Genomic DNA, 21,725 nt, shown 5'->3' with positions numbered 1-21,725 from the left:
CCTGCCCTTTATTAACCTTGTGAACTTGGATATGTTATGTGACCGTTCAAAGCTTCAGTGTCCTGGTCTATACACTTGGGATCTTAGCAGTGGCTACTGTGAGGTTGGGAGGTTTCTGGGAGCCACCAGCATAGTGAATGCAACACGGTGGATGCCCATAATGTGGTGGCATTATAATGATGGGGAGACAAGGACAGCTTTCTGTGCTTTTTGAGTGGCTGGGTGGATGGAGATGATGCCATCTCTGAGGGAGAGCACAGGAGGGAGCACTTTGGGGAGGATACAGCCACCTCCTTGAGGTCCCCACGTCAGCGCTAGCCATGCCCACTATAGTCATGGTCTACTCATGGCTCTGGTGGCATCTTCAGTCTGTCTTCTTGGTGCCCGGCTCAGAGCTTAGGCACATAGTAGGGGCTATCTTACAGGGGGAGGATCTGGCTCGCAGGTACAGATGTGGGCACTGCAGACACAGAGGTGCAGAAAAGTGCAGGTAGAGGGAAGAGAATGCTAGGCGTGGTGGCCCAGGCCTATAATCTCAGCACTTTGGGAGGCTGAGGCAGGATGATCACTTGACCCCAGGAGTTCAAGACCAGCCTGGACAACATAGTGAGACCCCGTCTCTACAAAAAATAAAATTAGCCAGGCGTGGTGGCGTGTGCCTGTAGTCCCAGCTACTCAGGAGGCTGAGCGGGGAGGATCACTTGAGCCTGGGAGGTTGAGGCTGCAGTGAGCTGAGATTGCACCACCGTACTGTAGCCTGGGCGACAGAGTGAGACACTAACTCAAAAAATAAAATAAAAATAAAAAAATTTTAAAAAAAGAGAAGAGAATGGACGGAGCCCAGGGAACCCTGAGGTTGAGGGGCTGTGGGAAAAGGGAAGGACCTGGAAGAAGGCTGGAGACAACACTCACAGGTCAGGTTGAGGGGTGGGGGGGGTGGGGGGGTGAGGGGGGGCGGGGGGGGTGGGGGGTGGGCAGAGCACCACAGAAGGGAGGGTTTCAGGAAGAGGGGCTCATCAGAGTCACATGCTGCTGAGAGGTTGGGGATGGTAAGGCCCGACTGGCAGTGTGGGATGAGGGTTTATCAGACACGAATTTGGCACCAAGGAGGTCACTGGGTACTTGGCAAGAGAATGCCGGGTGCGGTGGCCCAGGCCTGTAATCCCAGCACTTTGGGAGGCTGAGGCAGAAGGATCGATTGAGAGTCAAGACCTGTCCCACTGGGGGCCGGCGCCCCATTGCAGGGAGTGGGAGGAGTTGGTGTGGTGTAAGGATGGGGAGAGGAAAGGTGGGCATCAGAAGAGGAGGTCACTCAGACCCTCGGGGGCCCCTGATTTCCCCTCCCACTAAGGACAAATTTCATGTTCCACAGTCAGAGCCATCTGCAGATGGGCCAGGAGGTCCTGGGAGGTAGTGAGCACCCTGTTCCCGGAGGCAGACAAGCAGAGCTCCAAGACCCACTGCAGCGGGAGAGGCCCAGGCTGTGCAACACAAGCCCCGTGTCCTTCTCGGCAAGCACCTGGCTGGTTCCCTGCATCGTAAAAACCACACAGAGGGTCAGTCTTTCTATTTCTAGTGTCTAAAGAGCCTCCTGCAGGAGCACACACTGGCTCGCACCCAGAGGTGGTCGCGCGCAGCCTCACGCAGACACCAGATACAAAACACAGCCGCTATCTGTGTCTACTGGAAAGGGATCCACATCCTGGCTCCCAGGTTATTCCCTGAATTCATTCCCTCACCCCCTCTTTCCACCGGGCCACCCACCCCCCCCGGGCCACCCTAGCATCTCCTCTTGGCTCTCCGCATCTCTCCCTGCTCCTCGGGCTCTGCCCACCCCCACCCGCCTCCAGGCCTCTCCCGCCCCCTCCTCGGGTGTCCCCCAAGCCCGTGACTACAACCCCCAGGCGCCCCCGGCCCGGGCGCTGCGCATGCCCCCTGCTCCCTGCGCGCTCCCGTTCCCCCCGCCCTCGCTTCCTCCTCACCTCCCTCCGCCCCCCTCCCCCGCGCTCAGCTCCCGCATCCCTCCATCCTACCCTGTGCCGCAGCCGCATCGCCACCGCAGCCCGGCAGAGCCGAGCCCGGCCCAGGTCCCTGCCCCTGCCCGGCCCTCGGCCAGCCGCCCCCGGCCCCGCCCCCGCCCCCGCCCGCAGGCCCCCCGCAGCGGCCGCGGCGCCCCCCCAGCGCCCCCAGACCCCGGCCTCCGGCACCGAGGCGGGAGACCGGGAGCAGCAACAGAGGCAGGAGGACGAGGAGGAGGAGGAGGAGCCGTCGCAGGATGAAGGATCGGACTCAGGAGCTGCGGAGTGTGAGCTTGGGGGTGGGGAAAATGGGGGGGCGGGACCCCAGTATTGGGGAGCGCGTGGGGATGGAGTGGGGGAGGTGCTGGAACGTGGGGGCGAAGGCTGAGATCGGAGGTTGATAGCCGGGGCACCCCAATATCTTCAGGCGCCTGATGTCTCTCCAGTGAACCTGCATTTTGGGGACAGTGGCTGGAAGGGGTTGGAGGCCATTAAGACACAAGGGGGCAGGAAGGGTCTCAGGGGCCTCGAACACCCCGCATTCCCAGGAGGGCCCCGGGGTCTGGTCTGGGGATGGGAGAGAGTGGATGTCAGGAGAGACCAGAGGGGACTGTCATCCCCTGGGCAGGTTTGCCAAAGAGAAGCATGGGGGCGGTGACTGGGCCAGGCTGAGAGTCTAGTAGGACCCAGATTCAGGGGATGCTACAGGGAAGGACACAGGTTGGGCCTGAGATGCCAGTACCTGGCAGTGAATGAAGTGTGTGTGTGTGCACACACGCGTGTCACTCCCCGTAGGGAGGGGGAATCTCTCTGAGACAGGGAGGGAAGAGGTGGCCTCTGGAGAGAGTCAGGGCCTGAGATGGGGTGACCCAGAGGCGGGAGATGGGGATGCGGAGGACAGGGCCATGGAACACGGGCCGCGCTCTGCTAGGGGGAACTGGGGCACCCCAGGCAGTCAAGGGCTGATGCAGGCCCCAGGTCTGCAGGCCCGAAGAGGCCCGACTCCAGGAGTCTGGCCAGGCAGTCCCTGGTTTTGTGGGGACAGGGTAAGGACTGCAGTGGAGGCTGCTGTCTGGAGGAACTGGGGAGTGAGGCTGGATGAGGATGGTTTCCGGGGCAGGGAGAACCGCTGGGCATTTGGAGAAATGACCTGGGGCCAGAGGAGGCAGCGCTGACAGTCCCCGCTGTGCTGAGCTGCTGGTGTTATGTTAATAAGGGTACCGGCCGGGCTAAGCTGCCCAAGGCACTGAGCCTTTACAGAGAACTGGTGGGTTGTTAACCCAGGGGTTATTACCCCATTTGACAGTTGAGGAAACTGAGATTCAGGCATGGGAAGGGACTTGCCCAAGGTCACCAAGCAAGTGGGTGGGGGGCAGACTACAATCTGGGTTTCCCATCTGCCAGGTTGACACAGGTGTCTGCTTTTCTGGCCTTTGAAACAGAAGTTTCAGCACTGGGGGTGAAGAGCTGTCCCCTGGATTTCGGGGTGGGGACCCAGGTTACAGACAGAAGAGAAGGTGTTTGGAGGCAAGTGACCACTGTCTCTGGGGACAGACAGGTTGCCAAGTGGGAAGCAAGGAGGAGCTGGTGGCTGAGGGAGGGAATTTTGAAGGTCTCTTTATTACATTTTTACTGAATACACACTCCGGCATGAGGAAAATGACAGTAATAATAAACATTGTTTGAAGTGTTTTATGCACATTCACTCATTTTGATCCTCACAGCAATCCTATGAGACTGGTTATCTCATTTCATAGATATATAAATATCTTTTTAGATATATAGATATATGCTATCTCATTTTATAGATAAGGACACTGAGCTCAGAGAGGTTAAGTAATTAGACCAAAGTCACACAGCTGGTAAAGGCAGAATTCAGATCCAGGCAGGCCGGCTTCAGCATCGGTGCTATCAGTTCCCCTCCTCATGGTGCAGTTTGCAGAGAAGGCTTTCATCTGTGATCTCATTAGCGCCCCACCGACCTCCTGGCAAGTGGACAGAGAGGCTCTTTCATTTTAGAGTTGGGAAAACTGAGGCCCAGTGTGGTTGAATAACTTGCCAAAGGTCACACAGCTAGCAGGTGAGGGATCCGGACTTGAACCCAGCTTACCAGCTACCAGGACTATTCCATGACTCCAAAACCCAGGGAAATGGAAGTGGGTATAATTCAAGAAAGAGGGAGGGAAAAAGCTAAGCGGGGTAAGGGGGAGGCCTCATGAATGAGTCAGGGGCCCCTGCTCAGAGGTAAGGAATCCTGCTGGCTGTGGCTGCCAGAGGTGGTGTGGAAGGGTGAAGGGGCTGAGTGGAGGTGGTGGCTTTGGTATTAGTCACAGCTCAGGGAAACTGGAGATTCAAGAGGGGGCGGGCGGGGTGGGAAAAGCTGACAGATTCGGGTAGTGTAAGGGTCTCCCTGCTACAGTTGAGAGTGAGGAGGTTGGGATGCCGGAGACACTGGGCAGGGTGTGGGAGACCTGGAAATGGGGTCTCTGAGATACTGGGAGGGATGAGGCAGGGGCGGTGGTGGGAGGGGACATTAGCCCAGGGGACTGATTGTCTTTCCAACAGTACCTTGGCATTCCCAAGAGGTTCTCAAGTCCGTTTGTCACACAGTGGTTTCGGGAGCCAGACTGGGTTCAAATTCTAATTTTGCTACTTCCTGTGTGACCTTGGGCAAGTTGCTTAACCTCTCTGGTCCTCAATTTCTTCATGTATGAATTGGGAGAAGTAAGAGTACCTGTTTCACAGGGTTATCCTGAGGATTGAAAGTAGTTAATATGCATCAAGTGCCTAGGAGGGGGCCTGGAGCCCAACAGTGCTGTGTGTCTGTTACCCAGCAGATGGTTTATTTCTCTTCAACATCACACTAGCTCCCTGCGATGGGCAGGACATGACCCCTATTTTATTTTGGAGTACATTGAGGGCCAGAGGGGGAAAAAAAACCTGACTTGTCCAAGGTCAGATAACTCTTAATGGTCGAGGTGGGCTTGAACCAGGGTTTTCTGCGTCCAGTTTACCAGGCAACCTTGGTTGGTGCTAGGCTGGATGTGGAGGCTGAGATGAGGAGTTAATCAGCTAAATAGGTGTCCCAGGGTCCAAAGAGTGAGGGCAGAGGGGGGCTCAAGAGGAAAGAGCAGAGCAAGTGAGGTGGAGAGGAAGGTGGGTTATGGGAGAAGACAGGAGAGGCACAGGGAGGGCTGAGGTCTGAGAGGCAGCTGTGGAGTCGAGCGGGAGAAGTGGGGAGACAACCTAGGAAGAAGGCAGGGCTGCAGTACAGGAGCCTGAATCTGAGGCTGGACAGGATGAAGCCTGCTGAGGGACCGTCCCGAGCCCTGAAGGCCCTCAGGTATGAGGCAGGCATAGTAGGTGCTTTAGAAACGCAGCCCTGAAATCACAGGGGGCGGAGACCACGAACCCTGGGTGATGGTTCCATATCCTTCAGCTGCTCTGGGCTGCCTTTATTTATATTTTAAAAAATGTTTTTAAAGGCATGGTCTTCCTCTGTTGCCCAGGCTGGAGTACAGCAGCACAAGCACAGCTCACTGCAGCCTCGACCTCCTGGTCTCCAGGGATCCTCCTGCCTCAGCCTCTCGAGTAGCTGGGATTACAGATGCGCACTACCATGCCTGGCTATCTTTTTACTTTTGTAGAGATGGAGTCTATGTTGACTAGACTGGTCTTGAACTCCTGGCCTCAAATGATCCTCCCGCCTCCCCCTCCCAAAGTGCTGGGATTCCAGGCATGAACCACCATGCTGGGCCGGCACTGGGCTTCTTTCTGCCGTCCAAACACACAAGTTTACCCCTGTCCGAGGACCTTCGTGCATGCTGTTCCCTCTGCCCTGAATTCTGTTTCCCCATCTTTGTGGCAAAGTTGGCTCCTACAGGGCCCAGCTCAGATGTCACCTCCCCTGAAAAGCCCTGCTGACTGTCCTGTAGAAATCTTTCCACAATCCCCCCAATCCCCGTGTCTCTCAATCCCATCTTTCTGCTTATCTCCCTTCTGCTATTCAGCACAATCTGAAATGGTCTTGTTCACCTCCCATTGTCTGCCTCCCCCACTGGAATGCCAGCTCCCTGGAGGCAGGCCCTTCTCGCATGTCTTCTTCACCACCAGCAGCACCTGTCTTCTTCATCGCCAGCAGCACCCAGAAGAGCACCTGGCACAAATCCAACGCATCTGTTAGATGAATGAATGACCCCATGAGGCAGAGGGAGGATGAGGAAGGGGGTAAGGCAGGAAAGATGGAGGAGAGGTCGGGTTGAGAGGGCCAGGCTGCATGGGGGAGGAAGCAAGGAGAGGCCCCAGCCAGGGAGACAGATGGACTGAGGCAGAGGGTGGGGGAAGGCTGCTGCCTCCGATCAAACGATGATGCTTGCACCCATGAGGAGCATGGGGAGCCCGTGTGTGTCAGAGCCGGGGCACGTGTGTGTTTACACACACACACTCACACGCATGCACACTCTCTCCCTCTGACTTTTCTGTCACCCAATTCCAGTCTCTTGCCGCCTCTGTGTTTTTGTCACCATCTCACCATCTGTCTCTCTGGTCACTGACTTGCTGGCTCTCACTGTCACTCTCCTCCTTACGTTTCTGTATCTGTCCTTGCTGTCGCTCCACATCGACATACACACGAGGCCCGTGGTGGCTCCGGCGTGGAAGACCTGGACTTAGGGGGTCCCTGAGGAGGCTCAGGCTACAGCTGGAGGCTTGGATCTGATATGCATAGTTCCCAGGTGCTTCTGGAAGGGGCTCAGGGGCACTGCACTCTCTCATTCAATCCCCCTCAAGTGCTCAAGGAGCCGTGTGCTATAGAGCAGAGTGCCTGGGTTTGAGTCATCCCATCAGCTGTGTGATCTTCGGCAAGTTACCCAATCTCTCTGCACCTCCACCTCCTCATCTGTCCAATGAGAGTAAGAATATGACCTCATGGAGTGGTCGTGAGAATTAAACAAGAAATGCAGTCTGGGTGCAGTGGCTCACACCTGTCGTCCCAGAGCTTTGGGAGGCCAAGGAGGGAGGAACTCTTGAGCCCAGGAGTTTGAGACCAGCCTGGGCAATATAGTAAGACCCCATCTCTCCAAAAAAAAAAAAGAAAAAAAGAAATGCAAAGCACTTGTAATAGCACCCAACTCATGGTAATCAGCATATATGTGTTACATGTATGTGAACTGTTATCCTCCTCGATTTGCACATGAGGAAACTGAGGCTTGAATCATTCACCTGTAACCTGAGGCCACCATAAAGTAGACTGGGGAACATTTGATCATCTTTTTCTAGGTAGTCTGGTTTGCCCACAGCCTGCTTTCTTTTTGGCTGGCCTAAGTTCTTCCAGAAATGGATGCTGTGCTCATTACTAAATATGCATCACTCAGAGCAGGGAGGGCCCCTCAAAGCAGGGTAGGCACTTGCACCAGCCTGCTCATTTCAGCGATGAGGAAACTGGGGCCCAGGGAGGAGTCGAGGTTTGCCTGGGGTCACACAGCAAGACAGACAGAGGCTGGGAGGCCTGGCCTCCTGTCCAAGCTCTTCCTGCAGCCCTGGGCCCTCCTACTGCTTTTCCGTCCTGGCCGCAGGAATTCAGCAATCCTGAGGACATAGCAGAGTGGGCTCTTTGTGACCAGGAGGGACTGCCATCTGTCAGCAGGACAGAAGGGAGAGAGCCTGACATTTAGTGCCAGACAGTCCTGGGTTCAGGTCCTACCTCTGGCCTCATTTGTTGTGAAGCCTTAGGCAGGTCAAGCAAACTCTCTGAGCCTGTTTCCTTGTCTGTAACATGGGATCGGCCAGGGTAGGCATTGTTACCATTCAGCAAATGCAGAGACTGAGGCTCGGGGTAGAGCCAAATGGTCTTCTAACAACTGACCTGGGGCAAGTTCCTTTTTTTTTTTTTTCCCAGAGATGGGGTCTCACTCTATCACCCAGGCTAGAGTGCAGTGGTAGTGGCACAATCATGGCTCACTGCAGTCTCTCAACCTCCTAAGCTCCAGGGATCCTCCTACTTCAGCCTCCCAAGTAGCTGGGACTACAGGTGCCCACCACCATGCCCAGCTAATTTTTGTATTTTTTGTGGAGACATGGTCTTGCTATGTTGCCCAGGCTGGTCTTGAACTCCTGGGTTCAAGCAATCCTCCCACCAAAGCCTCCCAAAGTACTAGGGTTACAGGTGTGAGCCACTACAACTGGCCTGAGTTATTTAGCTCTATGCCTCAGTTTCCCCATCTATAAACGGGGGCTATAATAATACTTCCTAGGGGCCAGGCACGGTAGCTCACACCTGTAATCCCAACACTTTGGGAGGCTGAGGCGGGCAGATCACAAGGTCAGGAGATCAAGACCAACCTGGCCAACACGTTGAAACCCCGTCTCTACTAAAAATACAAAAAATTAGCCGGGCATGGTGGCAGGTGCTTGTAATCCCAGCTACTCGGGAGGCAGAGGCAGGAGAATGGCGTGAACCCGGGAGGCGGAGCTTGCAGTGAGCCGAGATTGCGCCACTGTACTCCAGCCTGGGCGACAGAGCGAGACTCTGTCTCAAAAATAATAATAATAATAATACCTCCGAGGGGGCTGTTGTAAGACTGAAATGGATAGATATATGTGGAGCACATAGAACAATGCCCAGCACATTGTAAAACACCATCTAAATATTTGCATAATTTTAATTATGTTGGCCAATGGTCCTTACAGAGTTCTAATGAAGATTAAATGAGATAACAAGAATGTAAGACTTATGCAAAAAATACCATCAAGTGATCATATTTTGCTAGGTTGTCTGGACACAGAGCCTTCCCCAGATTGGGATTTAGCAGGCGCTCACCTGAGAGGGAAAGTAACTGGGAGCGGAAAGTCAGCGGGGGAGGTAGCCCAGTCTGAAGCCTAACAGGGGTCTTTGCGGGCCTGGATGCCCATGGTTTTCCGGCCCTATATGGCCTGGGTGCCCTTGGGCAAGTCACTCTCCTTTTTCCCCTCTGGCTTCCTGTTCCCTCATCTGTGAAATGGGGACGATGATGTTTGCGCAGCTTTTCTCGCAGGGCTGGTGGTGCTGAGGATCAAAATGGATTATGGATGTAAAAGTGTTTGTAAATGGTAGAGGATTATTAGCTCCCAGCTCTCTTTGTATTTATTATACCAAATAAACCACACTTGGGCCTTCTATCTTTCTTCCTCTCTTGAGGACAAATAGGTAGCCCAGGGTGCTCCAGAGATGAACCTAAGGGAGGTGGCTCCAAGAACAACAGGAGAGATTGAAATTAGATTTTAGGAAGGACTTCCTAACGTTAGCATGGGGAAGGGAGAGAGACATAGAACGGGAAAGGCCTCAGGCTCCCGGGCCAGGGAGAGGCCGCATGACCTGCATGAGGCTGGTGGCTGAGTGAGTGGCTGAAGGGAGGGAAAGGGCAGAGGAAGGCTTTTGGCTCTAGGGGAAGAAGGCCTTGTAGCACAGCTGGGTTTTGAGGACAGAGAAAGTGAAGAGCATCGTGGTAGGCCGATGGGTCCTCAGAGGTGAGCCCAGCATCCCAGAGCCTCTCGGGGTCCCCAACTTATGCCACCTGTGCCACCCCACTTTCTGGGGGCAGCTGTGAGCCAAGATGGAGGAAACCCCCTTTCCAGGCAGATATCTGGGATTGTCTGGAAATTCAACACAAGTGCTGAACACATTTTCCGACACAGTGTGGGCCCAGAGTCTGTGTGAAGACTCCCTGGAGTTTCATTTGGGCCGGGCTTAGCAGGAAGGCTGGGGTGGCTTCAGGAGCATGGAGCTGGAGGCCCACCGGGCTGTGCTGGCTTTTCCTGGGGCTGTGGGGCGCTGGTGATCCTGAGTTTTGGCTGTGTGGACTGCACCTAGGTCCTATCTGGCCCTGTCTAGGTTCAATCTGAGCTGTCTGGGATCTGTCTGGGATCTGTGTGAGCCTCGGCTAGTTCAGTCCGAGCCTGTCTGGTTTCTGTTAGGCCCTGTCTGCATTCCACTGGGACCCTGGCGAGCTCTTCTTTTTGGATTCCAACGGACTACACCCCAAGGTGGATGCTGTTTGGATCCTGTCTTGATTTCACCCAGGCTCTGGGGGTTGGATTCTGTCTGAGCTCTGGCTGGGTTCTTTTTGGAAATCAGGATGAACTCTGTATACATTTCCATTGGGACTGATCAGGGCTACAGATGTCATTAAGCTTGATGGGCTCAGATTTTGCTGTCAGACCTCTGTCCCAAGCAGAGAAGGACTCAGGCGTGTGTAGCACGGTGCGCCTCCCCTACAGCCTTTCCTCCTGTCCAGCTCTGAGCGTGTGTGCAGACATGAGGCTCGGAGAAGCTGGAAGAACAAGCCCAGTGAGCCCTCCCAAATGTCCTCGGGGGTGCAGCTGAACGCCAGTGTCCACACACGTCAGTGCGGCTCAGCTGAGTCTGTGTGCGGGTGAACGCCAGCATCAGTGCATCTCCGTGTGGGTGTCGGGGGGCCTATTCTGTGTGCCTTGGGTGTCAGCTCTTCTGTCTGTGTTGCGAGTCTGTCTGTCGGTGGCAGTGGTGCTGTGGGTGGGTAAATCCTCTTGTGTCTCTGAGCCCTGCCGGTGGAGGGTTGAGCAGCTGCAGGTTGCAACTGGGAAATCCAAGCCAGCAAGAGTAGGTGGGTGTGAAGTTGGAAGGGGCTGGATGAAAGGAAGTGAATCCACTGCAAGGGAGAGCCGGCTGGGAGGGGAGGGAGAGTGGGCGGGAGGAGGGGGGCACAGGGCACAAGGGAGGTCGGGGTGCTGCTTGTGTCTCTTATCTAACCCTCACTGCTTGCTCAACTTCGTGCCTGCCGCTGTCAGTGAAGTGACCTTGCATAGGGGACATGTCTGGTCGGGTGGGGCAGGAGAGGAAGAGAAGGAGTAAAGTGAGATCTGGGCAGGAGAGCAGGGACAGTAGGGAGATCCAGGCTCCTGGGACTCCAGTCCAGGACCCTTCACGGAGCCCAGAGTCAGTTACTGCGAGCCTGACATTGAGCTGGTTGTTGAAATATTGAAATCATCCCTATTGGTTGGTCAAGGCTGACTCTGCGCCCCCAAGGCCACATCTGCCCTGAGAGGGGGTCTTTTGCCAATTTCTTCTAAGGAATCCTTTGGGCTGACAGATACTTTTGATGCCTTTGTCATCTCCCCTGCCTGGGACCCCTCCCAGGATCCCTTCTCTGAGCCTAGAGCTGGGAGCACCTGTGTGTGCATGGCAGGGAGAGGGCAGGAGAGCCGGGAGCCAGCCTTGGGGACCCAGGTAGGGCCTGCTCATGGACTCAGCCTTCCTTTGCCCCCAGGCGAAAGACAGTGATGATGAAGAGGAGGTGGTCCACGTGGATCGGGACCACTTCATGGATGAGTTCTTTGAACAGGTAATGGGGCCTCCAAGGCCCCCAGCCCCAGCCCCCAGCCCCAGCCCCAGCCCCAGCACCCAGCCCCTAGCCACCAACAACTTCCTTTTTCCTGTCCCCCACTTCCCTGCTCCTGCACTCTCCCCGGCCTTTTATCAGCCCTTCTGGGGCTGGTCCTCCCCCTGAACCCTGGCTGGTTCCCCTGGAACCCGTTGTTTGGCCTGACAACTTGGCTGGGTATAGCCGATTTTCTCCTCCAGGTGGAAGAGATCCGGGGCTGCATTGAGAAACTGTCAGAAGATGTGGAGCAGGTGAAAAAACAGCATAGCGCCATCCTGGCTGCCCCCAACCCAGATGAGAGTGAGTGTGGCTGCCAGTGACTGTGGGGTGGGAGGAGAAGGGGTCTGGGGTTCCCACCCAGACATCTCACTTGTCCTCGCCCTCCCCTCAGAAACCAAACAGGAGCTGGAGGACCTCACTGCAGACATCAAGAAGACGGCCAACAAGGTTCGGTCCAAATTGAAAGGTGAGGAGTTCAACCCCTCAACCAGGGAGGAAAAGAACTGTGGGTAGAGCATGGTGGCTCAGGCCTTTGGGAGGTCAAGGTGAGGCCAATTACTCGATCCCAGGAGTTCAAGACCAGCCTGGGCAACATGGCAAAACTCTGTCGCTACAAAAAATACGAAAATTAGCTGGGCCAGTTTGGGAGGCCGAGGCGGGTGAATCACGAGGTCAGGAGTTCAAGACCAGCCTGGCCAAGATGGTGAAACCCCGTCTCTACTAAAAGTACAAAAATTAGCCTGGTGCGGTGGTAGGTGCCTGTAATCCCAGCTACTCAGGAGGCTGAGGCAGAGAATTGCTTGAACCCAGGAGGTGGAGGTTGCAGGGAGCTAAGATCACGCCACTGCACTCCAGTCTAGGTGACAGAGAGACTCCATTTCAAAAAAAAAAAAAAAAAAATTAGCTGCGTATGATAGTGCGTGCCTCTTGTTCCAACTAGTCGAGAGGCTGAGGCACAAGAATCGCTTAAGCCCAGGGTGTCGAGGCTGCAGTGAGCCGAGATCATGCTGCTGCACTCCAGCCTGAGTTACAGACAGAGACCCTGTCTCAAAAAAGGGGGGGGAGGGGGAGGCGTGGTAGCTCACGCCTATAATCTCAACACTTTGGGAGGCCAAGGTGGGTGGCTCACCTGAGGTTAGGAGTTCGAAATCCTAACTAAATCGTGGCCAAAATGGTGAAACCCCACCTCTACTAAAAATACAAAAATTATCCGGGCATGGTGGTGGGCGCCTGTAATCCCAGCCACTTGGGAGGCTGAGGCAGGGGAATCACTTGAACCCAGTAGACAGAGGTTGCAGTGAGCCGAGATCGCGCCACTGCACTCCAGCCTGGGGGACAGAGCAAGACTCCTCAAAAAAAAAAAAAAAAAAAAAAAAAAAAAGAACTTTGCCATCCATTGAGAAAAGCAGGCCTTTCTCTAAGGAATTTCTACAAAGTTCCAGGAGCCAGATTATTAAACAGTGAGAAAGCACAAAACCCCAGCTTTCCCCCTTGCTCCAATTCTTTGGAGAAAGATGTATAATAGGAAATAAGGGAGAGGAGAGTGTTTGTCTAAATTGCATCTGAGCCCTGCTGGTTCCACCAGCATGAAGTTTCACTAGAAAAAGGTGGTCTTCCGAGTGGTTTCGATTTCATTAAGTCCTCATTTCTCCTAAGCAGGACTCCGGCATGGCACGGAGCACCCAGTGGGTGGGCCCAGCAAATGCCTCTGAATCGGTATCCTTGGCTCAGGACAGATTGGACTTGTGTGGCTGACATCAGGGGCTGGCGAGCTTTCAAGACGGCCTTGCCAAATGTTCATTTATTCACTCTAATTTAAGGACTAGGGTGCTGGTAATAACCACCTTCCCCCAAAGCACCGTGGGTTGGGAACCTCCTTGTCTGCTCATACCAGGGAAATAGCAGTGTTGCCGGCACGATGTTTTGCATGCTCCCAGTAATTCCGTATCAGAAAACGTATGCTGAGTACCTCCAATGTCCGAAGCACATTGCTAGGCTTTGGGGAAGAGGAACTGTATCAGCTACCTGGCCCGGAGAGCACTGACCTTGGTCCAGAGAGAGGAGGGTATTAACTCCATGCCCTCTGGACTCAAGGGGAGGCCATATGTGAGCCTGTGGTGTGGATTTGTAAAAATAAGCCCTTTGTACTCAGGAGAGTCTGCTGGATGGAAACTGTCTGAATCTGGGAGAATGTTAAGTGCAAATCCAGGCAGGCAGAGTCCAACCTCCACCATCAGCTCACCGTGGACAAGTCCCCTACTCTCAGCTTCCTTATCAGTATAGTAAGAAAAATGAAAGCAATTTCAAAATTAGCTTGTTTTGGGGGTGGGGAGTGGAAGGCATCAAAATCTTTTTTTTTTTTTTTCCAAAGTCATACAAAGAATCCCAATATATAAAACATAAAAGTCAGGTTGGGCTGGGCGCGGTGGCTCAAGCCTGTAATCCCAGCACTTTGGGAGGCCAAGATGGGCGGATCACGAGGTCAGGAGATCGAGACCATCCTGGCTGACACAGTGAAACCCCGTCTCTACTAAAAAATACAAAAAAAAAAAAAAAAAAAGTAGCCGGGCGAGGTGGTGGGCGCCTGTAGTCTCAGCTACTCGGGAGGCTGAGGCAGGAGAATGTCGTGAACCCGGGAGGTGGAGCTTGCAGTGAGCTGAGATCCGGCCACTGTACTCCAGCCCGGGCGACAGAGCAAGACTCCGTCACAAAAAAAAAAAAAAAAAGTCAGGTTGTTCTAGCTGAGCTGGAGCTGGGAGCACCTACCTGCCTGATCTCTCTTCATTCTCTGCAACAGCCCCTGAAATTCCTTCTCAGAAACAAGGTTCCTGCCGGCAGTTTAAAATCCCCTGGGCTCAGTGGTTTCCATCAAGCCTTGACCTTGAACACTCTCTGTAAGACCCTGGGGAGGGCTCTGTGGGTGAGGGCTTCAGGAATACCCCGAGAAAGAAGCTGGAAAAGTGACCGTGGTTTAGAGAAGTTGACCTTTCAGACCTCCAGGAAAGAAGACAGGATTCTCTTCGTCCTCTTCCAGCTGGTGGCATGAGCTCATGCTTTGGGTGTGACCTTGAGTGAGTGGTTTCACCTATTGGAACGTGAGTTTCTAGTCTAAAACATGAGCTGGTATCACTGAAATCCCAGGAATGTTGTAAAAAGTCAGTGAGATCCTGCAAGAGACGGCTCCCTCTGGACTTGGCCCCAGCCCCAAGGCTGACAGTAGAGTCCCAGTCTGGGCCAGCCGATTCCAATATCCCTGGGCCGTGTGTTGCTGGGCCAGAGCTGTCACTCAATCCGGGGATCCTTGGGGTGCCATCCGGCCGGTACCTTCCCCACTGCCAGCAGAACGGAGGAGTGAGGCTCTTAGGAATGGCCTGGAGGCCGGTGAGGTCTGAGAGGGCCGGTGATTCATCCCTGCTGCATTTTCTGATTTCACCGAGGTAGATTTTACCACAACCTTTTTTTTTTAGAAAATCTGAATGATAGTGTCAGGAGTGCGTGATCCAGAAGCAGGAATCTCAGTTAATCTGCACTTTTCCAGAACATCCTTCAGAAGTGGGAATTCCCAGATCGGGGATCACCTTGCAGGGCAGAGAGGGGGCTGCTTTCTCCCTTGGAATATCCATGTGTTTGCCCTTGAATTCCCCAGGGAAAGAGGGGCCACTAGAACCTGACCCACCTGGAGGTGACTGCCTTCCACCAGAAAAAACGCGGGCTGCGTTCTTGCCCCCTGTTCAGGGGCTGTAGGAAGTAGGGAGCACCCCACCTACACGGCCCCTTCCCGCGGGGTGGGCCGGCACCCCGTCATGGGGTTGGACAGGAGTTACCACTGATGGGACTTTCCAAGACCCAGTTCTGCCACTAGAACAAATAGCTCCCTTCTGTCTGGTGACCCTCTGACCCTCAGTATCCCTTCCTGCCGGCCTTCGGAACCCCCTCAAACGTCTGTTCTTTTCGTCTGTTTATCTGCGGGCTCCTAACCCCACCCTGGGGCACCGCTGCTCGCACTCGCCCTGGGAATGACCTTTCTCCCCGGGTCTGGCGCTGCCGCGGGGTGTTGACCCTTCGTACTCCCCGGACCCCCGCCCCATGTGCCCCGGGGCTCCCACCCTTCACTGCGCCCTCTCTCCCGCAGCGATCGAGCAAAGCATTGAACAGGAGGAGGGGCTGAACCGTTCCTCCGCGGACCTGCGCATCCGCAAGACCCAGGTAGGAGGTAGCAGCCCAGCGGGGGCCGGACCGGGACCCGACTCGGGAGGAGCCCAGGCTAGAGGCGGGTGGGCCAGGACCAAGCACCGGCGGGGGCGTGGTCAGGGAGGGCTAGGGCGGGGCTCTGGGGGTGAGGCTAGAGACGGGCGGGGCCCCGGGGAGGGGCCCAGCCGTATCCCAGCTCCGTAGTAGTGTCTCTAGCTGGTGCTGGCCTAAGATGGGGGTACGGGAAGCGTAGGGAACCATGAACTTGTCAGGGTTTGGGATCGCGGCCCAGGCTGAAGAAAGGACCGTAAACTAATTCAGCGCGTCCTCCTTATTCCGCGCACGTACTGCCTCCTTACCTGCCTCGGTCTCTGCTCCCTGACTCCCTCCCTGATTCCCTCCCTGATCCGTCTGTCCTCCCACCTCCACCGTAGCACTCCACACTGTCCCGGAAGTTCGTGGAGGTAATGACCGAATATAACGCGACCCAGTCCAAGTACCGGGACCGCTGCAAGGACCGGATCCAGCGGCAACTGGAGATCAGTGCGTGTGCCCCCCACCCCGGGACCCCAAACTCCTCGAGGCTGCCCAAGCCCCCTTCCAGGCATTTCCTCTCTGGAGGGGGCCAGTGGCCTAAGGCGGCTTGGGAGGGTGGGCTCCGGGTCGCAGCCCCATCACCCCAGCTCATGCCGCCAGGCTGTCCCAGCCCCTGAGCAGGGAGTCCTTTCTTCCCGCAGCTGGAAGGACCACCACCAACGAAGAACTGGAAGACATGCTGGAGAGCGGGAAGCTGGCTATCTTCACAGATGACGTGAGCCGCGGGTGGGGCGGGTTCTGTTTTTGGAAAATTTTGCCTCCCCTCCCTAAGTTCAGGTTGAACTAAGGTCCTAAGTTCACCCTGGAAAAATGAGCAGCGGGAAGCCTGAGCCAGGAACTGGGGAATTCCATGGGAGCGGAGCAGGAAGGCACCCCCATCAGATGACGGAGTCGTTCGTGTGCCAGGCACTGTTCTAAGCACTTTCCATCTTCACATTCACCCACCAACTCATTTAATACTCACACATCCGCTTCGAGGAAACCCCATTTCACAGATGAGGAAAACTGGCCCAGAGAGATGAAATCACTTGGCAAGATCTCAGAGCGAAGGGGAGGGCCGGGAGTTGAATCCGGTCTAGTTTCAGAGTCAGAACTCTTGAGCCCTAGGATACACGACATACTCTACTACTGAAGCAGGTCGTTTCACCAGAGACCTGATTTGCCTACATTAAAAGAAATTTTTTTTTTAATTAAAAAAACTTTTTTTTTTTTTTGGTTCAAGATGGAGTTTTGCTCTTGTCACCCAGGCTGGAGTGCAATGGCGAGATTTCAGCTCACTGCAACCTCTGCCTCCTGGGTTCAAGCGATTCTCCTGCCCCAGCCTCCCGAGTAGCTGGGATTACAGGCGCCCACCACTTGGCCTAAAAAGCCCTTTTTTGTAGAGATAGGGGAGTCTTCTGCTGTTGCCCAGGCTGATCTCAAACTCCTGGGCTCAAGCAATCTGCCTTCCTGAGCCTCCCAAAGTGCTAGGATTACAGATGTGAACCACCAAACCCAGCCTAATTTGCCTACGTTTTGAAGATTTTTTTTTAAAAAGCAAGTTTTAGTTTTGCTTAGGTTTGCCCCCTGTGCTGCTCTTGACCTTTTACATATGAAAGAATGGGCTGGCTGGGCGCAGTGACTCATGCCTGTAATCCCAGCACTTTGGGACGCCGAGGCAGGTAGATCACCTGAGGTCAGGAGTTCGAGACCAGCCTGACCAACATGGCAAAACTCCGTCTCTACTAAAAATACAAAAATTAATCGGGCATGGTGGTGCATGCCTGTAATCCCAGGTACTGGGGGCTGAGGCAGGAGGATCACTTGAACCTGGGAGGTGGAGGTGGAGGTTGCAGTAAGCCGAGATCTTGCACTCCATCCTGGGCACAGACCGTGTCTCTTAAAAAAAAAAAAAAAAGGATGGGCTTTCCCCGAACCTAGTTCTTGTTTCTCTCAGTGGACTTTTGCCCTGGCCTGCCCACTCCTGTCTCCATTTCTGTTTCTGGTGGCAAAATGACTCTGGTTAAGGGTTCTAGACCAGGTTTAAAGGATGAGCTATGACTGTCTTAAAAGTTTTCAGCTCATTGTTATTTGGAGAACTGATCTTCGTTGAAAATGCATTGAGCAGCCTGGTATGGTGGCTCACACCTGTAATCCCAGCATTTTGGGAGGCCAAGACAGATGGATGGCTTGAGCCCAGGAGTCCATAGACCAGCCTGGGCAACAAAGTGAGACCCCATCTCTACAAAAAAAAGTGTTTTTGATTTAAAAAACAATTTCTTTTAATGTAGGCAAATCAGTTCTATGGTGAAACGACCTGCTTTAATTAGCCAGGCATGGTGGCGTGTGCCTGTGGTTGCAGCTACTCGAGAGACTGAGGTGGGAGGATTGCCTGAGTACAGGAGGTCAAGGCTGCAGTGAGCTGTTAGCACCACTGCACTCCAGCCTAGGCGACAGAGCAAGAACTTGTCTCAACAAAGAACAAAAACCACACACACACACACACAAAAAGACAGGGAGACTGAACACTGTCCAAACAGCCGTTGGATGATTTCGGCTTATAGAATGGTCATAGGATAAGCAGGAGATGAGGGGAGAGGGAGTCTGGGCCTTGACTGCTGAAGGGAAGGTGTGGAGCCTTGGGTAGTGGGGAGCGATGGCAGGCTGTAGAGGAGAGGAGTGGCTCAATGTGGTAAGAGCAGTGAGTAATTTGGGAAGTGAGTCACCTGGCTCAGGCTGGGTGTTTGTGGAGAGGAGGCATATCTGACTGTGGGTTGGAGTCTCTTCCCCACTGGCTGTTTTTTTTTTTTTTTGAGGCATGGTTTCACTCTTTGGCCCATGTTGGAGTGCGGTGAAGCAATCAGCTCACTGCAGCCTTGACCTCCTGGGCTCAGGCAGTCCTCCTGCCTCAGCCTCCTGAGTAGATGGGACCACAGGCGCCACCATGTGCAGCTAATTTCCTTTTTTTTTTTTAATTTTTTGTAGAGACAAAGTCTCACTATGTTGCCCAGGCTGGCCTCAAACTCCTGGGCTCGAGTGATCCTCCTGCCTTGGCCTCACAGAGTGCTGAGGTTACAGCCTCTCCCTACTCTTTATTTATTTATTTATTTATTTATTTATTTAATTATTTTGAGACGGAGTCTCGCTGTGTCACCTAGGCTGGAGTGCAGTGACGCGATCTTGGCTCACTGCAAGCTCCGCCTCCCAGGTTCACACCATTCTCCTGCCTCAGCCTCCCAAGTTGCTGGGACTACAGGTGCCCGCCACCACACCTGGCTAATTTTTTGTATTTTTAGTAGAGACGGGTGTCACCGCATTAGCCAGGATAGTCTTGATCTGCTGACCTCATGATCCACCTGCCTTGGCCTCCCAAAGTGCTGGGATTACAGGCGTAAGCCCCCATGCCCGGCCCTGACTCTTTTTTTTTGAGATGGAATTTTGCTCTTGTTGCCCAGGCTGGAGTGCAGTGGTGTGATCTCAGATCACTGCAACCTCTGCCTCCCGGGTTCAAGCAATTCTGCTGCCTCAGCCTCCCGAGTAGCTGTGATTACAGGTGCCCACCACTATGCCAGGCTAATTTTTATATTTTTAGTAGACACGAGGTTTCGCCATGTTGGCCAGGCTGGTCTCAAACTCCTGACCTCAGGTGATCTACCCGCCTCCCAAAGTGCTGGGATTACAGGCGTGAGCCATCATGCCTGGCTGATGTGCACATATTAACTCACTCAGTCTTCACAACCACACTGTGAGGTGGGCAGTGTTATGATCCACGTTTTCTAGGTGGGGAAACTGAGGCCAAGAGCAGGTAAATAATGTGCCTAAGGTTTCTTTTTTTTTTTTTTTTTTGAGACGGAGTCTCGCTCTGTAGCCCGGGCTGGAGTGCAGTGGCCGGATCTCAGCTCACTGCAAGCTCCGCCTCCCGGGTTTACGCCATTCTCCTGCCTCAGCCTCCCGAGTAACTGGGACTACAGGCGCCCACCACATCGCCCGGCTAGTTTTTTTGTATTTTTTTAGTAGAGACGGGGTTTCACCGTGTTAGCCAGGATGGTCTCGATCTCCTGACCTCGTGATCCACCCGTCTCGGCCTCCCAAAGTGCTGGGATTACAGGCTTGAGCCACCGCGCCCGGCCAGGTTTCAGCTAGTAAATGACATCGGATTTGGCCCTGGCCACTCCGCTGCGGTGGGGGCTCTCTTGGGGGTGAAGGGGCATCGTAGCTCTCTCCCTCGTCGCCCTAGATCAAAATGGACTCACAGATGACGAAGCAGGCGCTGAATGAGATCGAGACAAGGCACAATGAGATCATCAAGCTGGAGACCAGCATCCGTGAGCTGCACGACATGTTTGTGGACATGGCCATGCTTGTAGAGAGCCAGGTACCGGCTCTGCCACCCATGCCACCCTGGGAACCTCCCTGGGCCCGAGGTCCCCTCTTCCAGCCTAGTCCCCATCCCTCCCTGTGCATGTCTCCTCTGTCTGCAGGGAGAGATGATTGACCGCATTGAGTACAACGTGGAACATTCTGTAGACTACGTGGAGCGAGCTGTGTCTGACACCAAGAAAGCAGTGAAATATCAGAGCAAGGCCCGGAGGGTGAGCGGGGCAGGCGGCTTGGGGGTAGGCGGGGGAGCCCAAGGCTGAGCCCGGGCTGAGGTGAGTGTTGGCAGCGGGTGGGAAGCCTTATCTCTGGCTCTGACCTCTTCCTGTTTCTGTTTTCTCTCCCCTCTTCTCCCTGCCACCCTCTGCCCCGTCTGTCCCTGCATCTGTCCACGTGTCGGTCTCTCTCACTGTCTCCCTGTCTCGCTCCTCTTTCTGCTGCAGAAGAAAATCATGATCATCATTTGCTGTGTGGTGCTGGGGGTGGTCTTGGCGTCATCCATTGGGGGGACGCTGGGCTTGTAGGCCCCCCACCCTACTCTCTCCCAGACCCCTCCCCCACCACATCGGGAGCAATACCCCCACCACCCCTTTCAATCCATCCCCTGCTCCAGGCTCACCCCCAAAACAGACCCAGGCAGCCCCACCCCTCCTCCATCCCCACGGCAGACCCTGGTGTCCCTGGACCTTACCTAGCCATGGACCCCCCTGCCCCCGCACGTAGATCGCAGCAGGCGTGATTACACATGCACACCAACATGCATGCCGCCGGCACATGCTCAAGACGTGTGGACACCCCAGCGTGTGTGTGCGTGTGATGTGTGTGATGCACCAGAGCATCCCCCTGCCCCCACCTCGGGTGTGTGTGCGTGGTCTGAGCTTCCCCCTTCACCGGGGCTTTTGTGTAGACTGCAGCCGAGTGTAACACAGCTGCCCACCACGCCCCTCTCTGTCCTCTGTGAACGGTGTGTGTGTGTGTGAGACCACAGATCTGTGGACACACTATTTGTGTACGTGGAATTTTGTGTTTGAGTGTTTGAACCTAATGCAACAGCAACAAAGCCACTGATACCCAAGCCCTTTGTGTCTGCTACAAACCAGGCAGGTGGTGTGTGTGTACTCACACTCACATTCTCAGAGGATCCAGGGAGGCCCAGGTACATGCAGGCCATGGCAGACACCCCATGTCTTCATTACCCCAGGGGCTGCGGCATGTCCCGGAAGGGTGTGTGTGTGTGTCCAGGATGTGCCTGAAGTGTTGATAGGTCTTCTCAGATAGAGCCCTCCACACTGTGTACTGGCCACCTGCTTTGGGAGGGCACAGAAATGTGTATCCCTTGCTACCTAGAATGCAACTGTGTGTGTGTGGCATGCATGTGCGTGCATGTGTGTGTGTTAGGGGCTCCCTACATGGTGTGTTTTTTATTTTTGTTTTTCTGTTTTTTTTTTTTTTTGAGATGGAGTCTTGCTCTGTAGCCCAGGCTGGAGTGCAGTGGCGCGATCTCAGCTCACTGCAACCTGTGCCTCCCTTACTCAAGCGATTCTCATGTCTCAGCCTCCCAAGTAGCTGGGATTACAGGGACCTGCCATCACACCCGGCTAATTTTTGTATTTTAGTAGAGATGAGGTTTTGACATGTTGGCCAGGTTGATCTCGAACTCCTGACCTCA

At 54.4% G+C, this 21,725-nt stretch overlaps 1 protein-coding gene across 1 annotated transcript; it reads left to right on the top strand.

Moving 5' to 3' along the window:
* The first annotated feature begins 2,223 nt into the window (after window positions 1–2,223).
* STX1B (syntaxin 1B) lies at window positions 2,224–21,124 on the top strand. The gene is made up of 10 exons (XM_010362243.2): window positions 2,224–2,305; window positions 11,300–11,374; window positions 11,614–11,713; window positions 11,805–11,879; window positions 15,546–15,619; window positions 16,039–16,147; window positions 16,342–16,415; window positions 19,917–20,054; window positions 20,161–20,271; window positions 20,500–21,124. The coding sequence occupies exons 1-10, from the start codon at window positions 2,276–2,278 to the stop codon at window positions 20,578–20,580; spliced, it is 867 nt and encodes a 288-aa protein (XP_010360545.1). The 5' UTR covers window positions 2,224–2,275; the 3' UTR covers window positions 20,581–21,124.
* Window positions 21,125–21,725: the final 601 nt, after the last annotated feature.

The sequence above is a fragment of the Rhinopithecus roxellana genome, chromosome 20, assembly GCF_007565055.1.
Source record: "Rhinopithecus roxellana isolate Shanxi Qingling chromosome 20, ASM756505v1, whole genome shotgun sequence".
NCBI classification, from domain to species: domain Eukaryota; kingdom Metazoa; phylum Chordata; class Mammalia; order Primates; family Cercopithecidae; genus Rhinopithecus; species Rhinopithecus roxellana.
The sequence above is the reverse complement of the archived record's forward strand: the minus strand, read 5'-3'. Positions and strand labels throughout refer to the sequence as shown.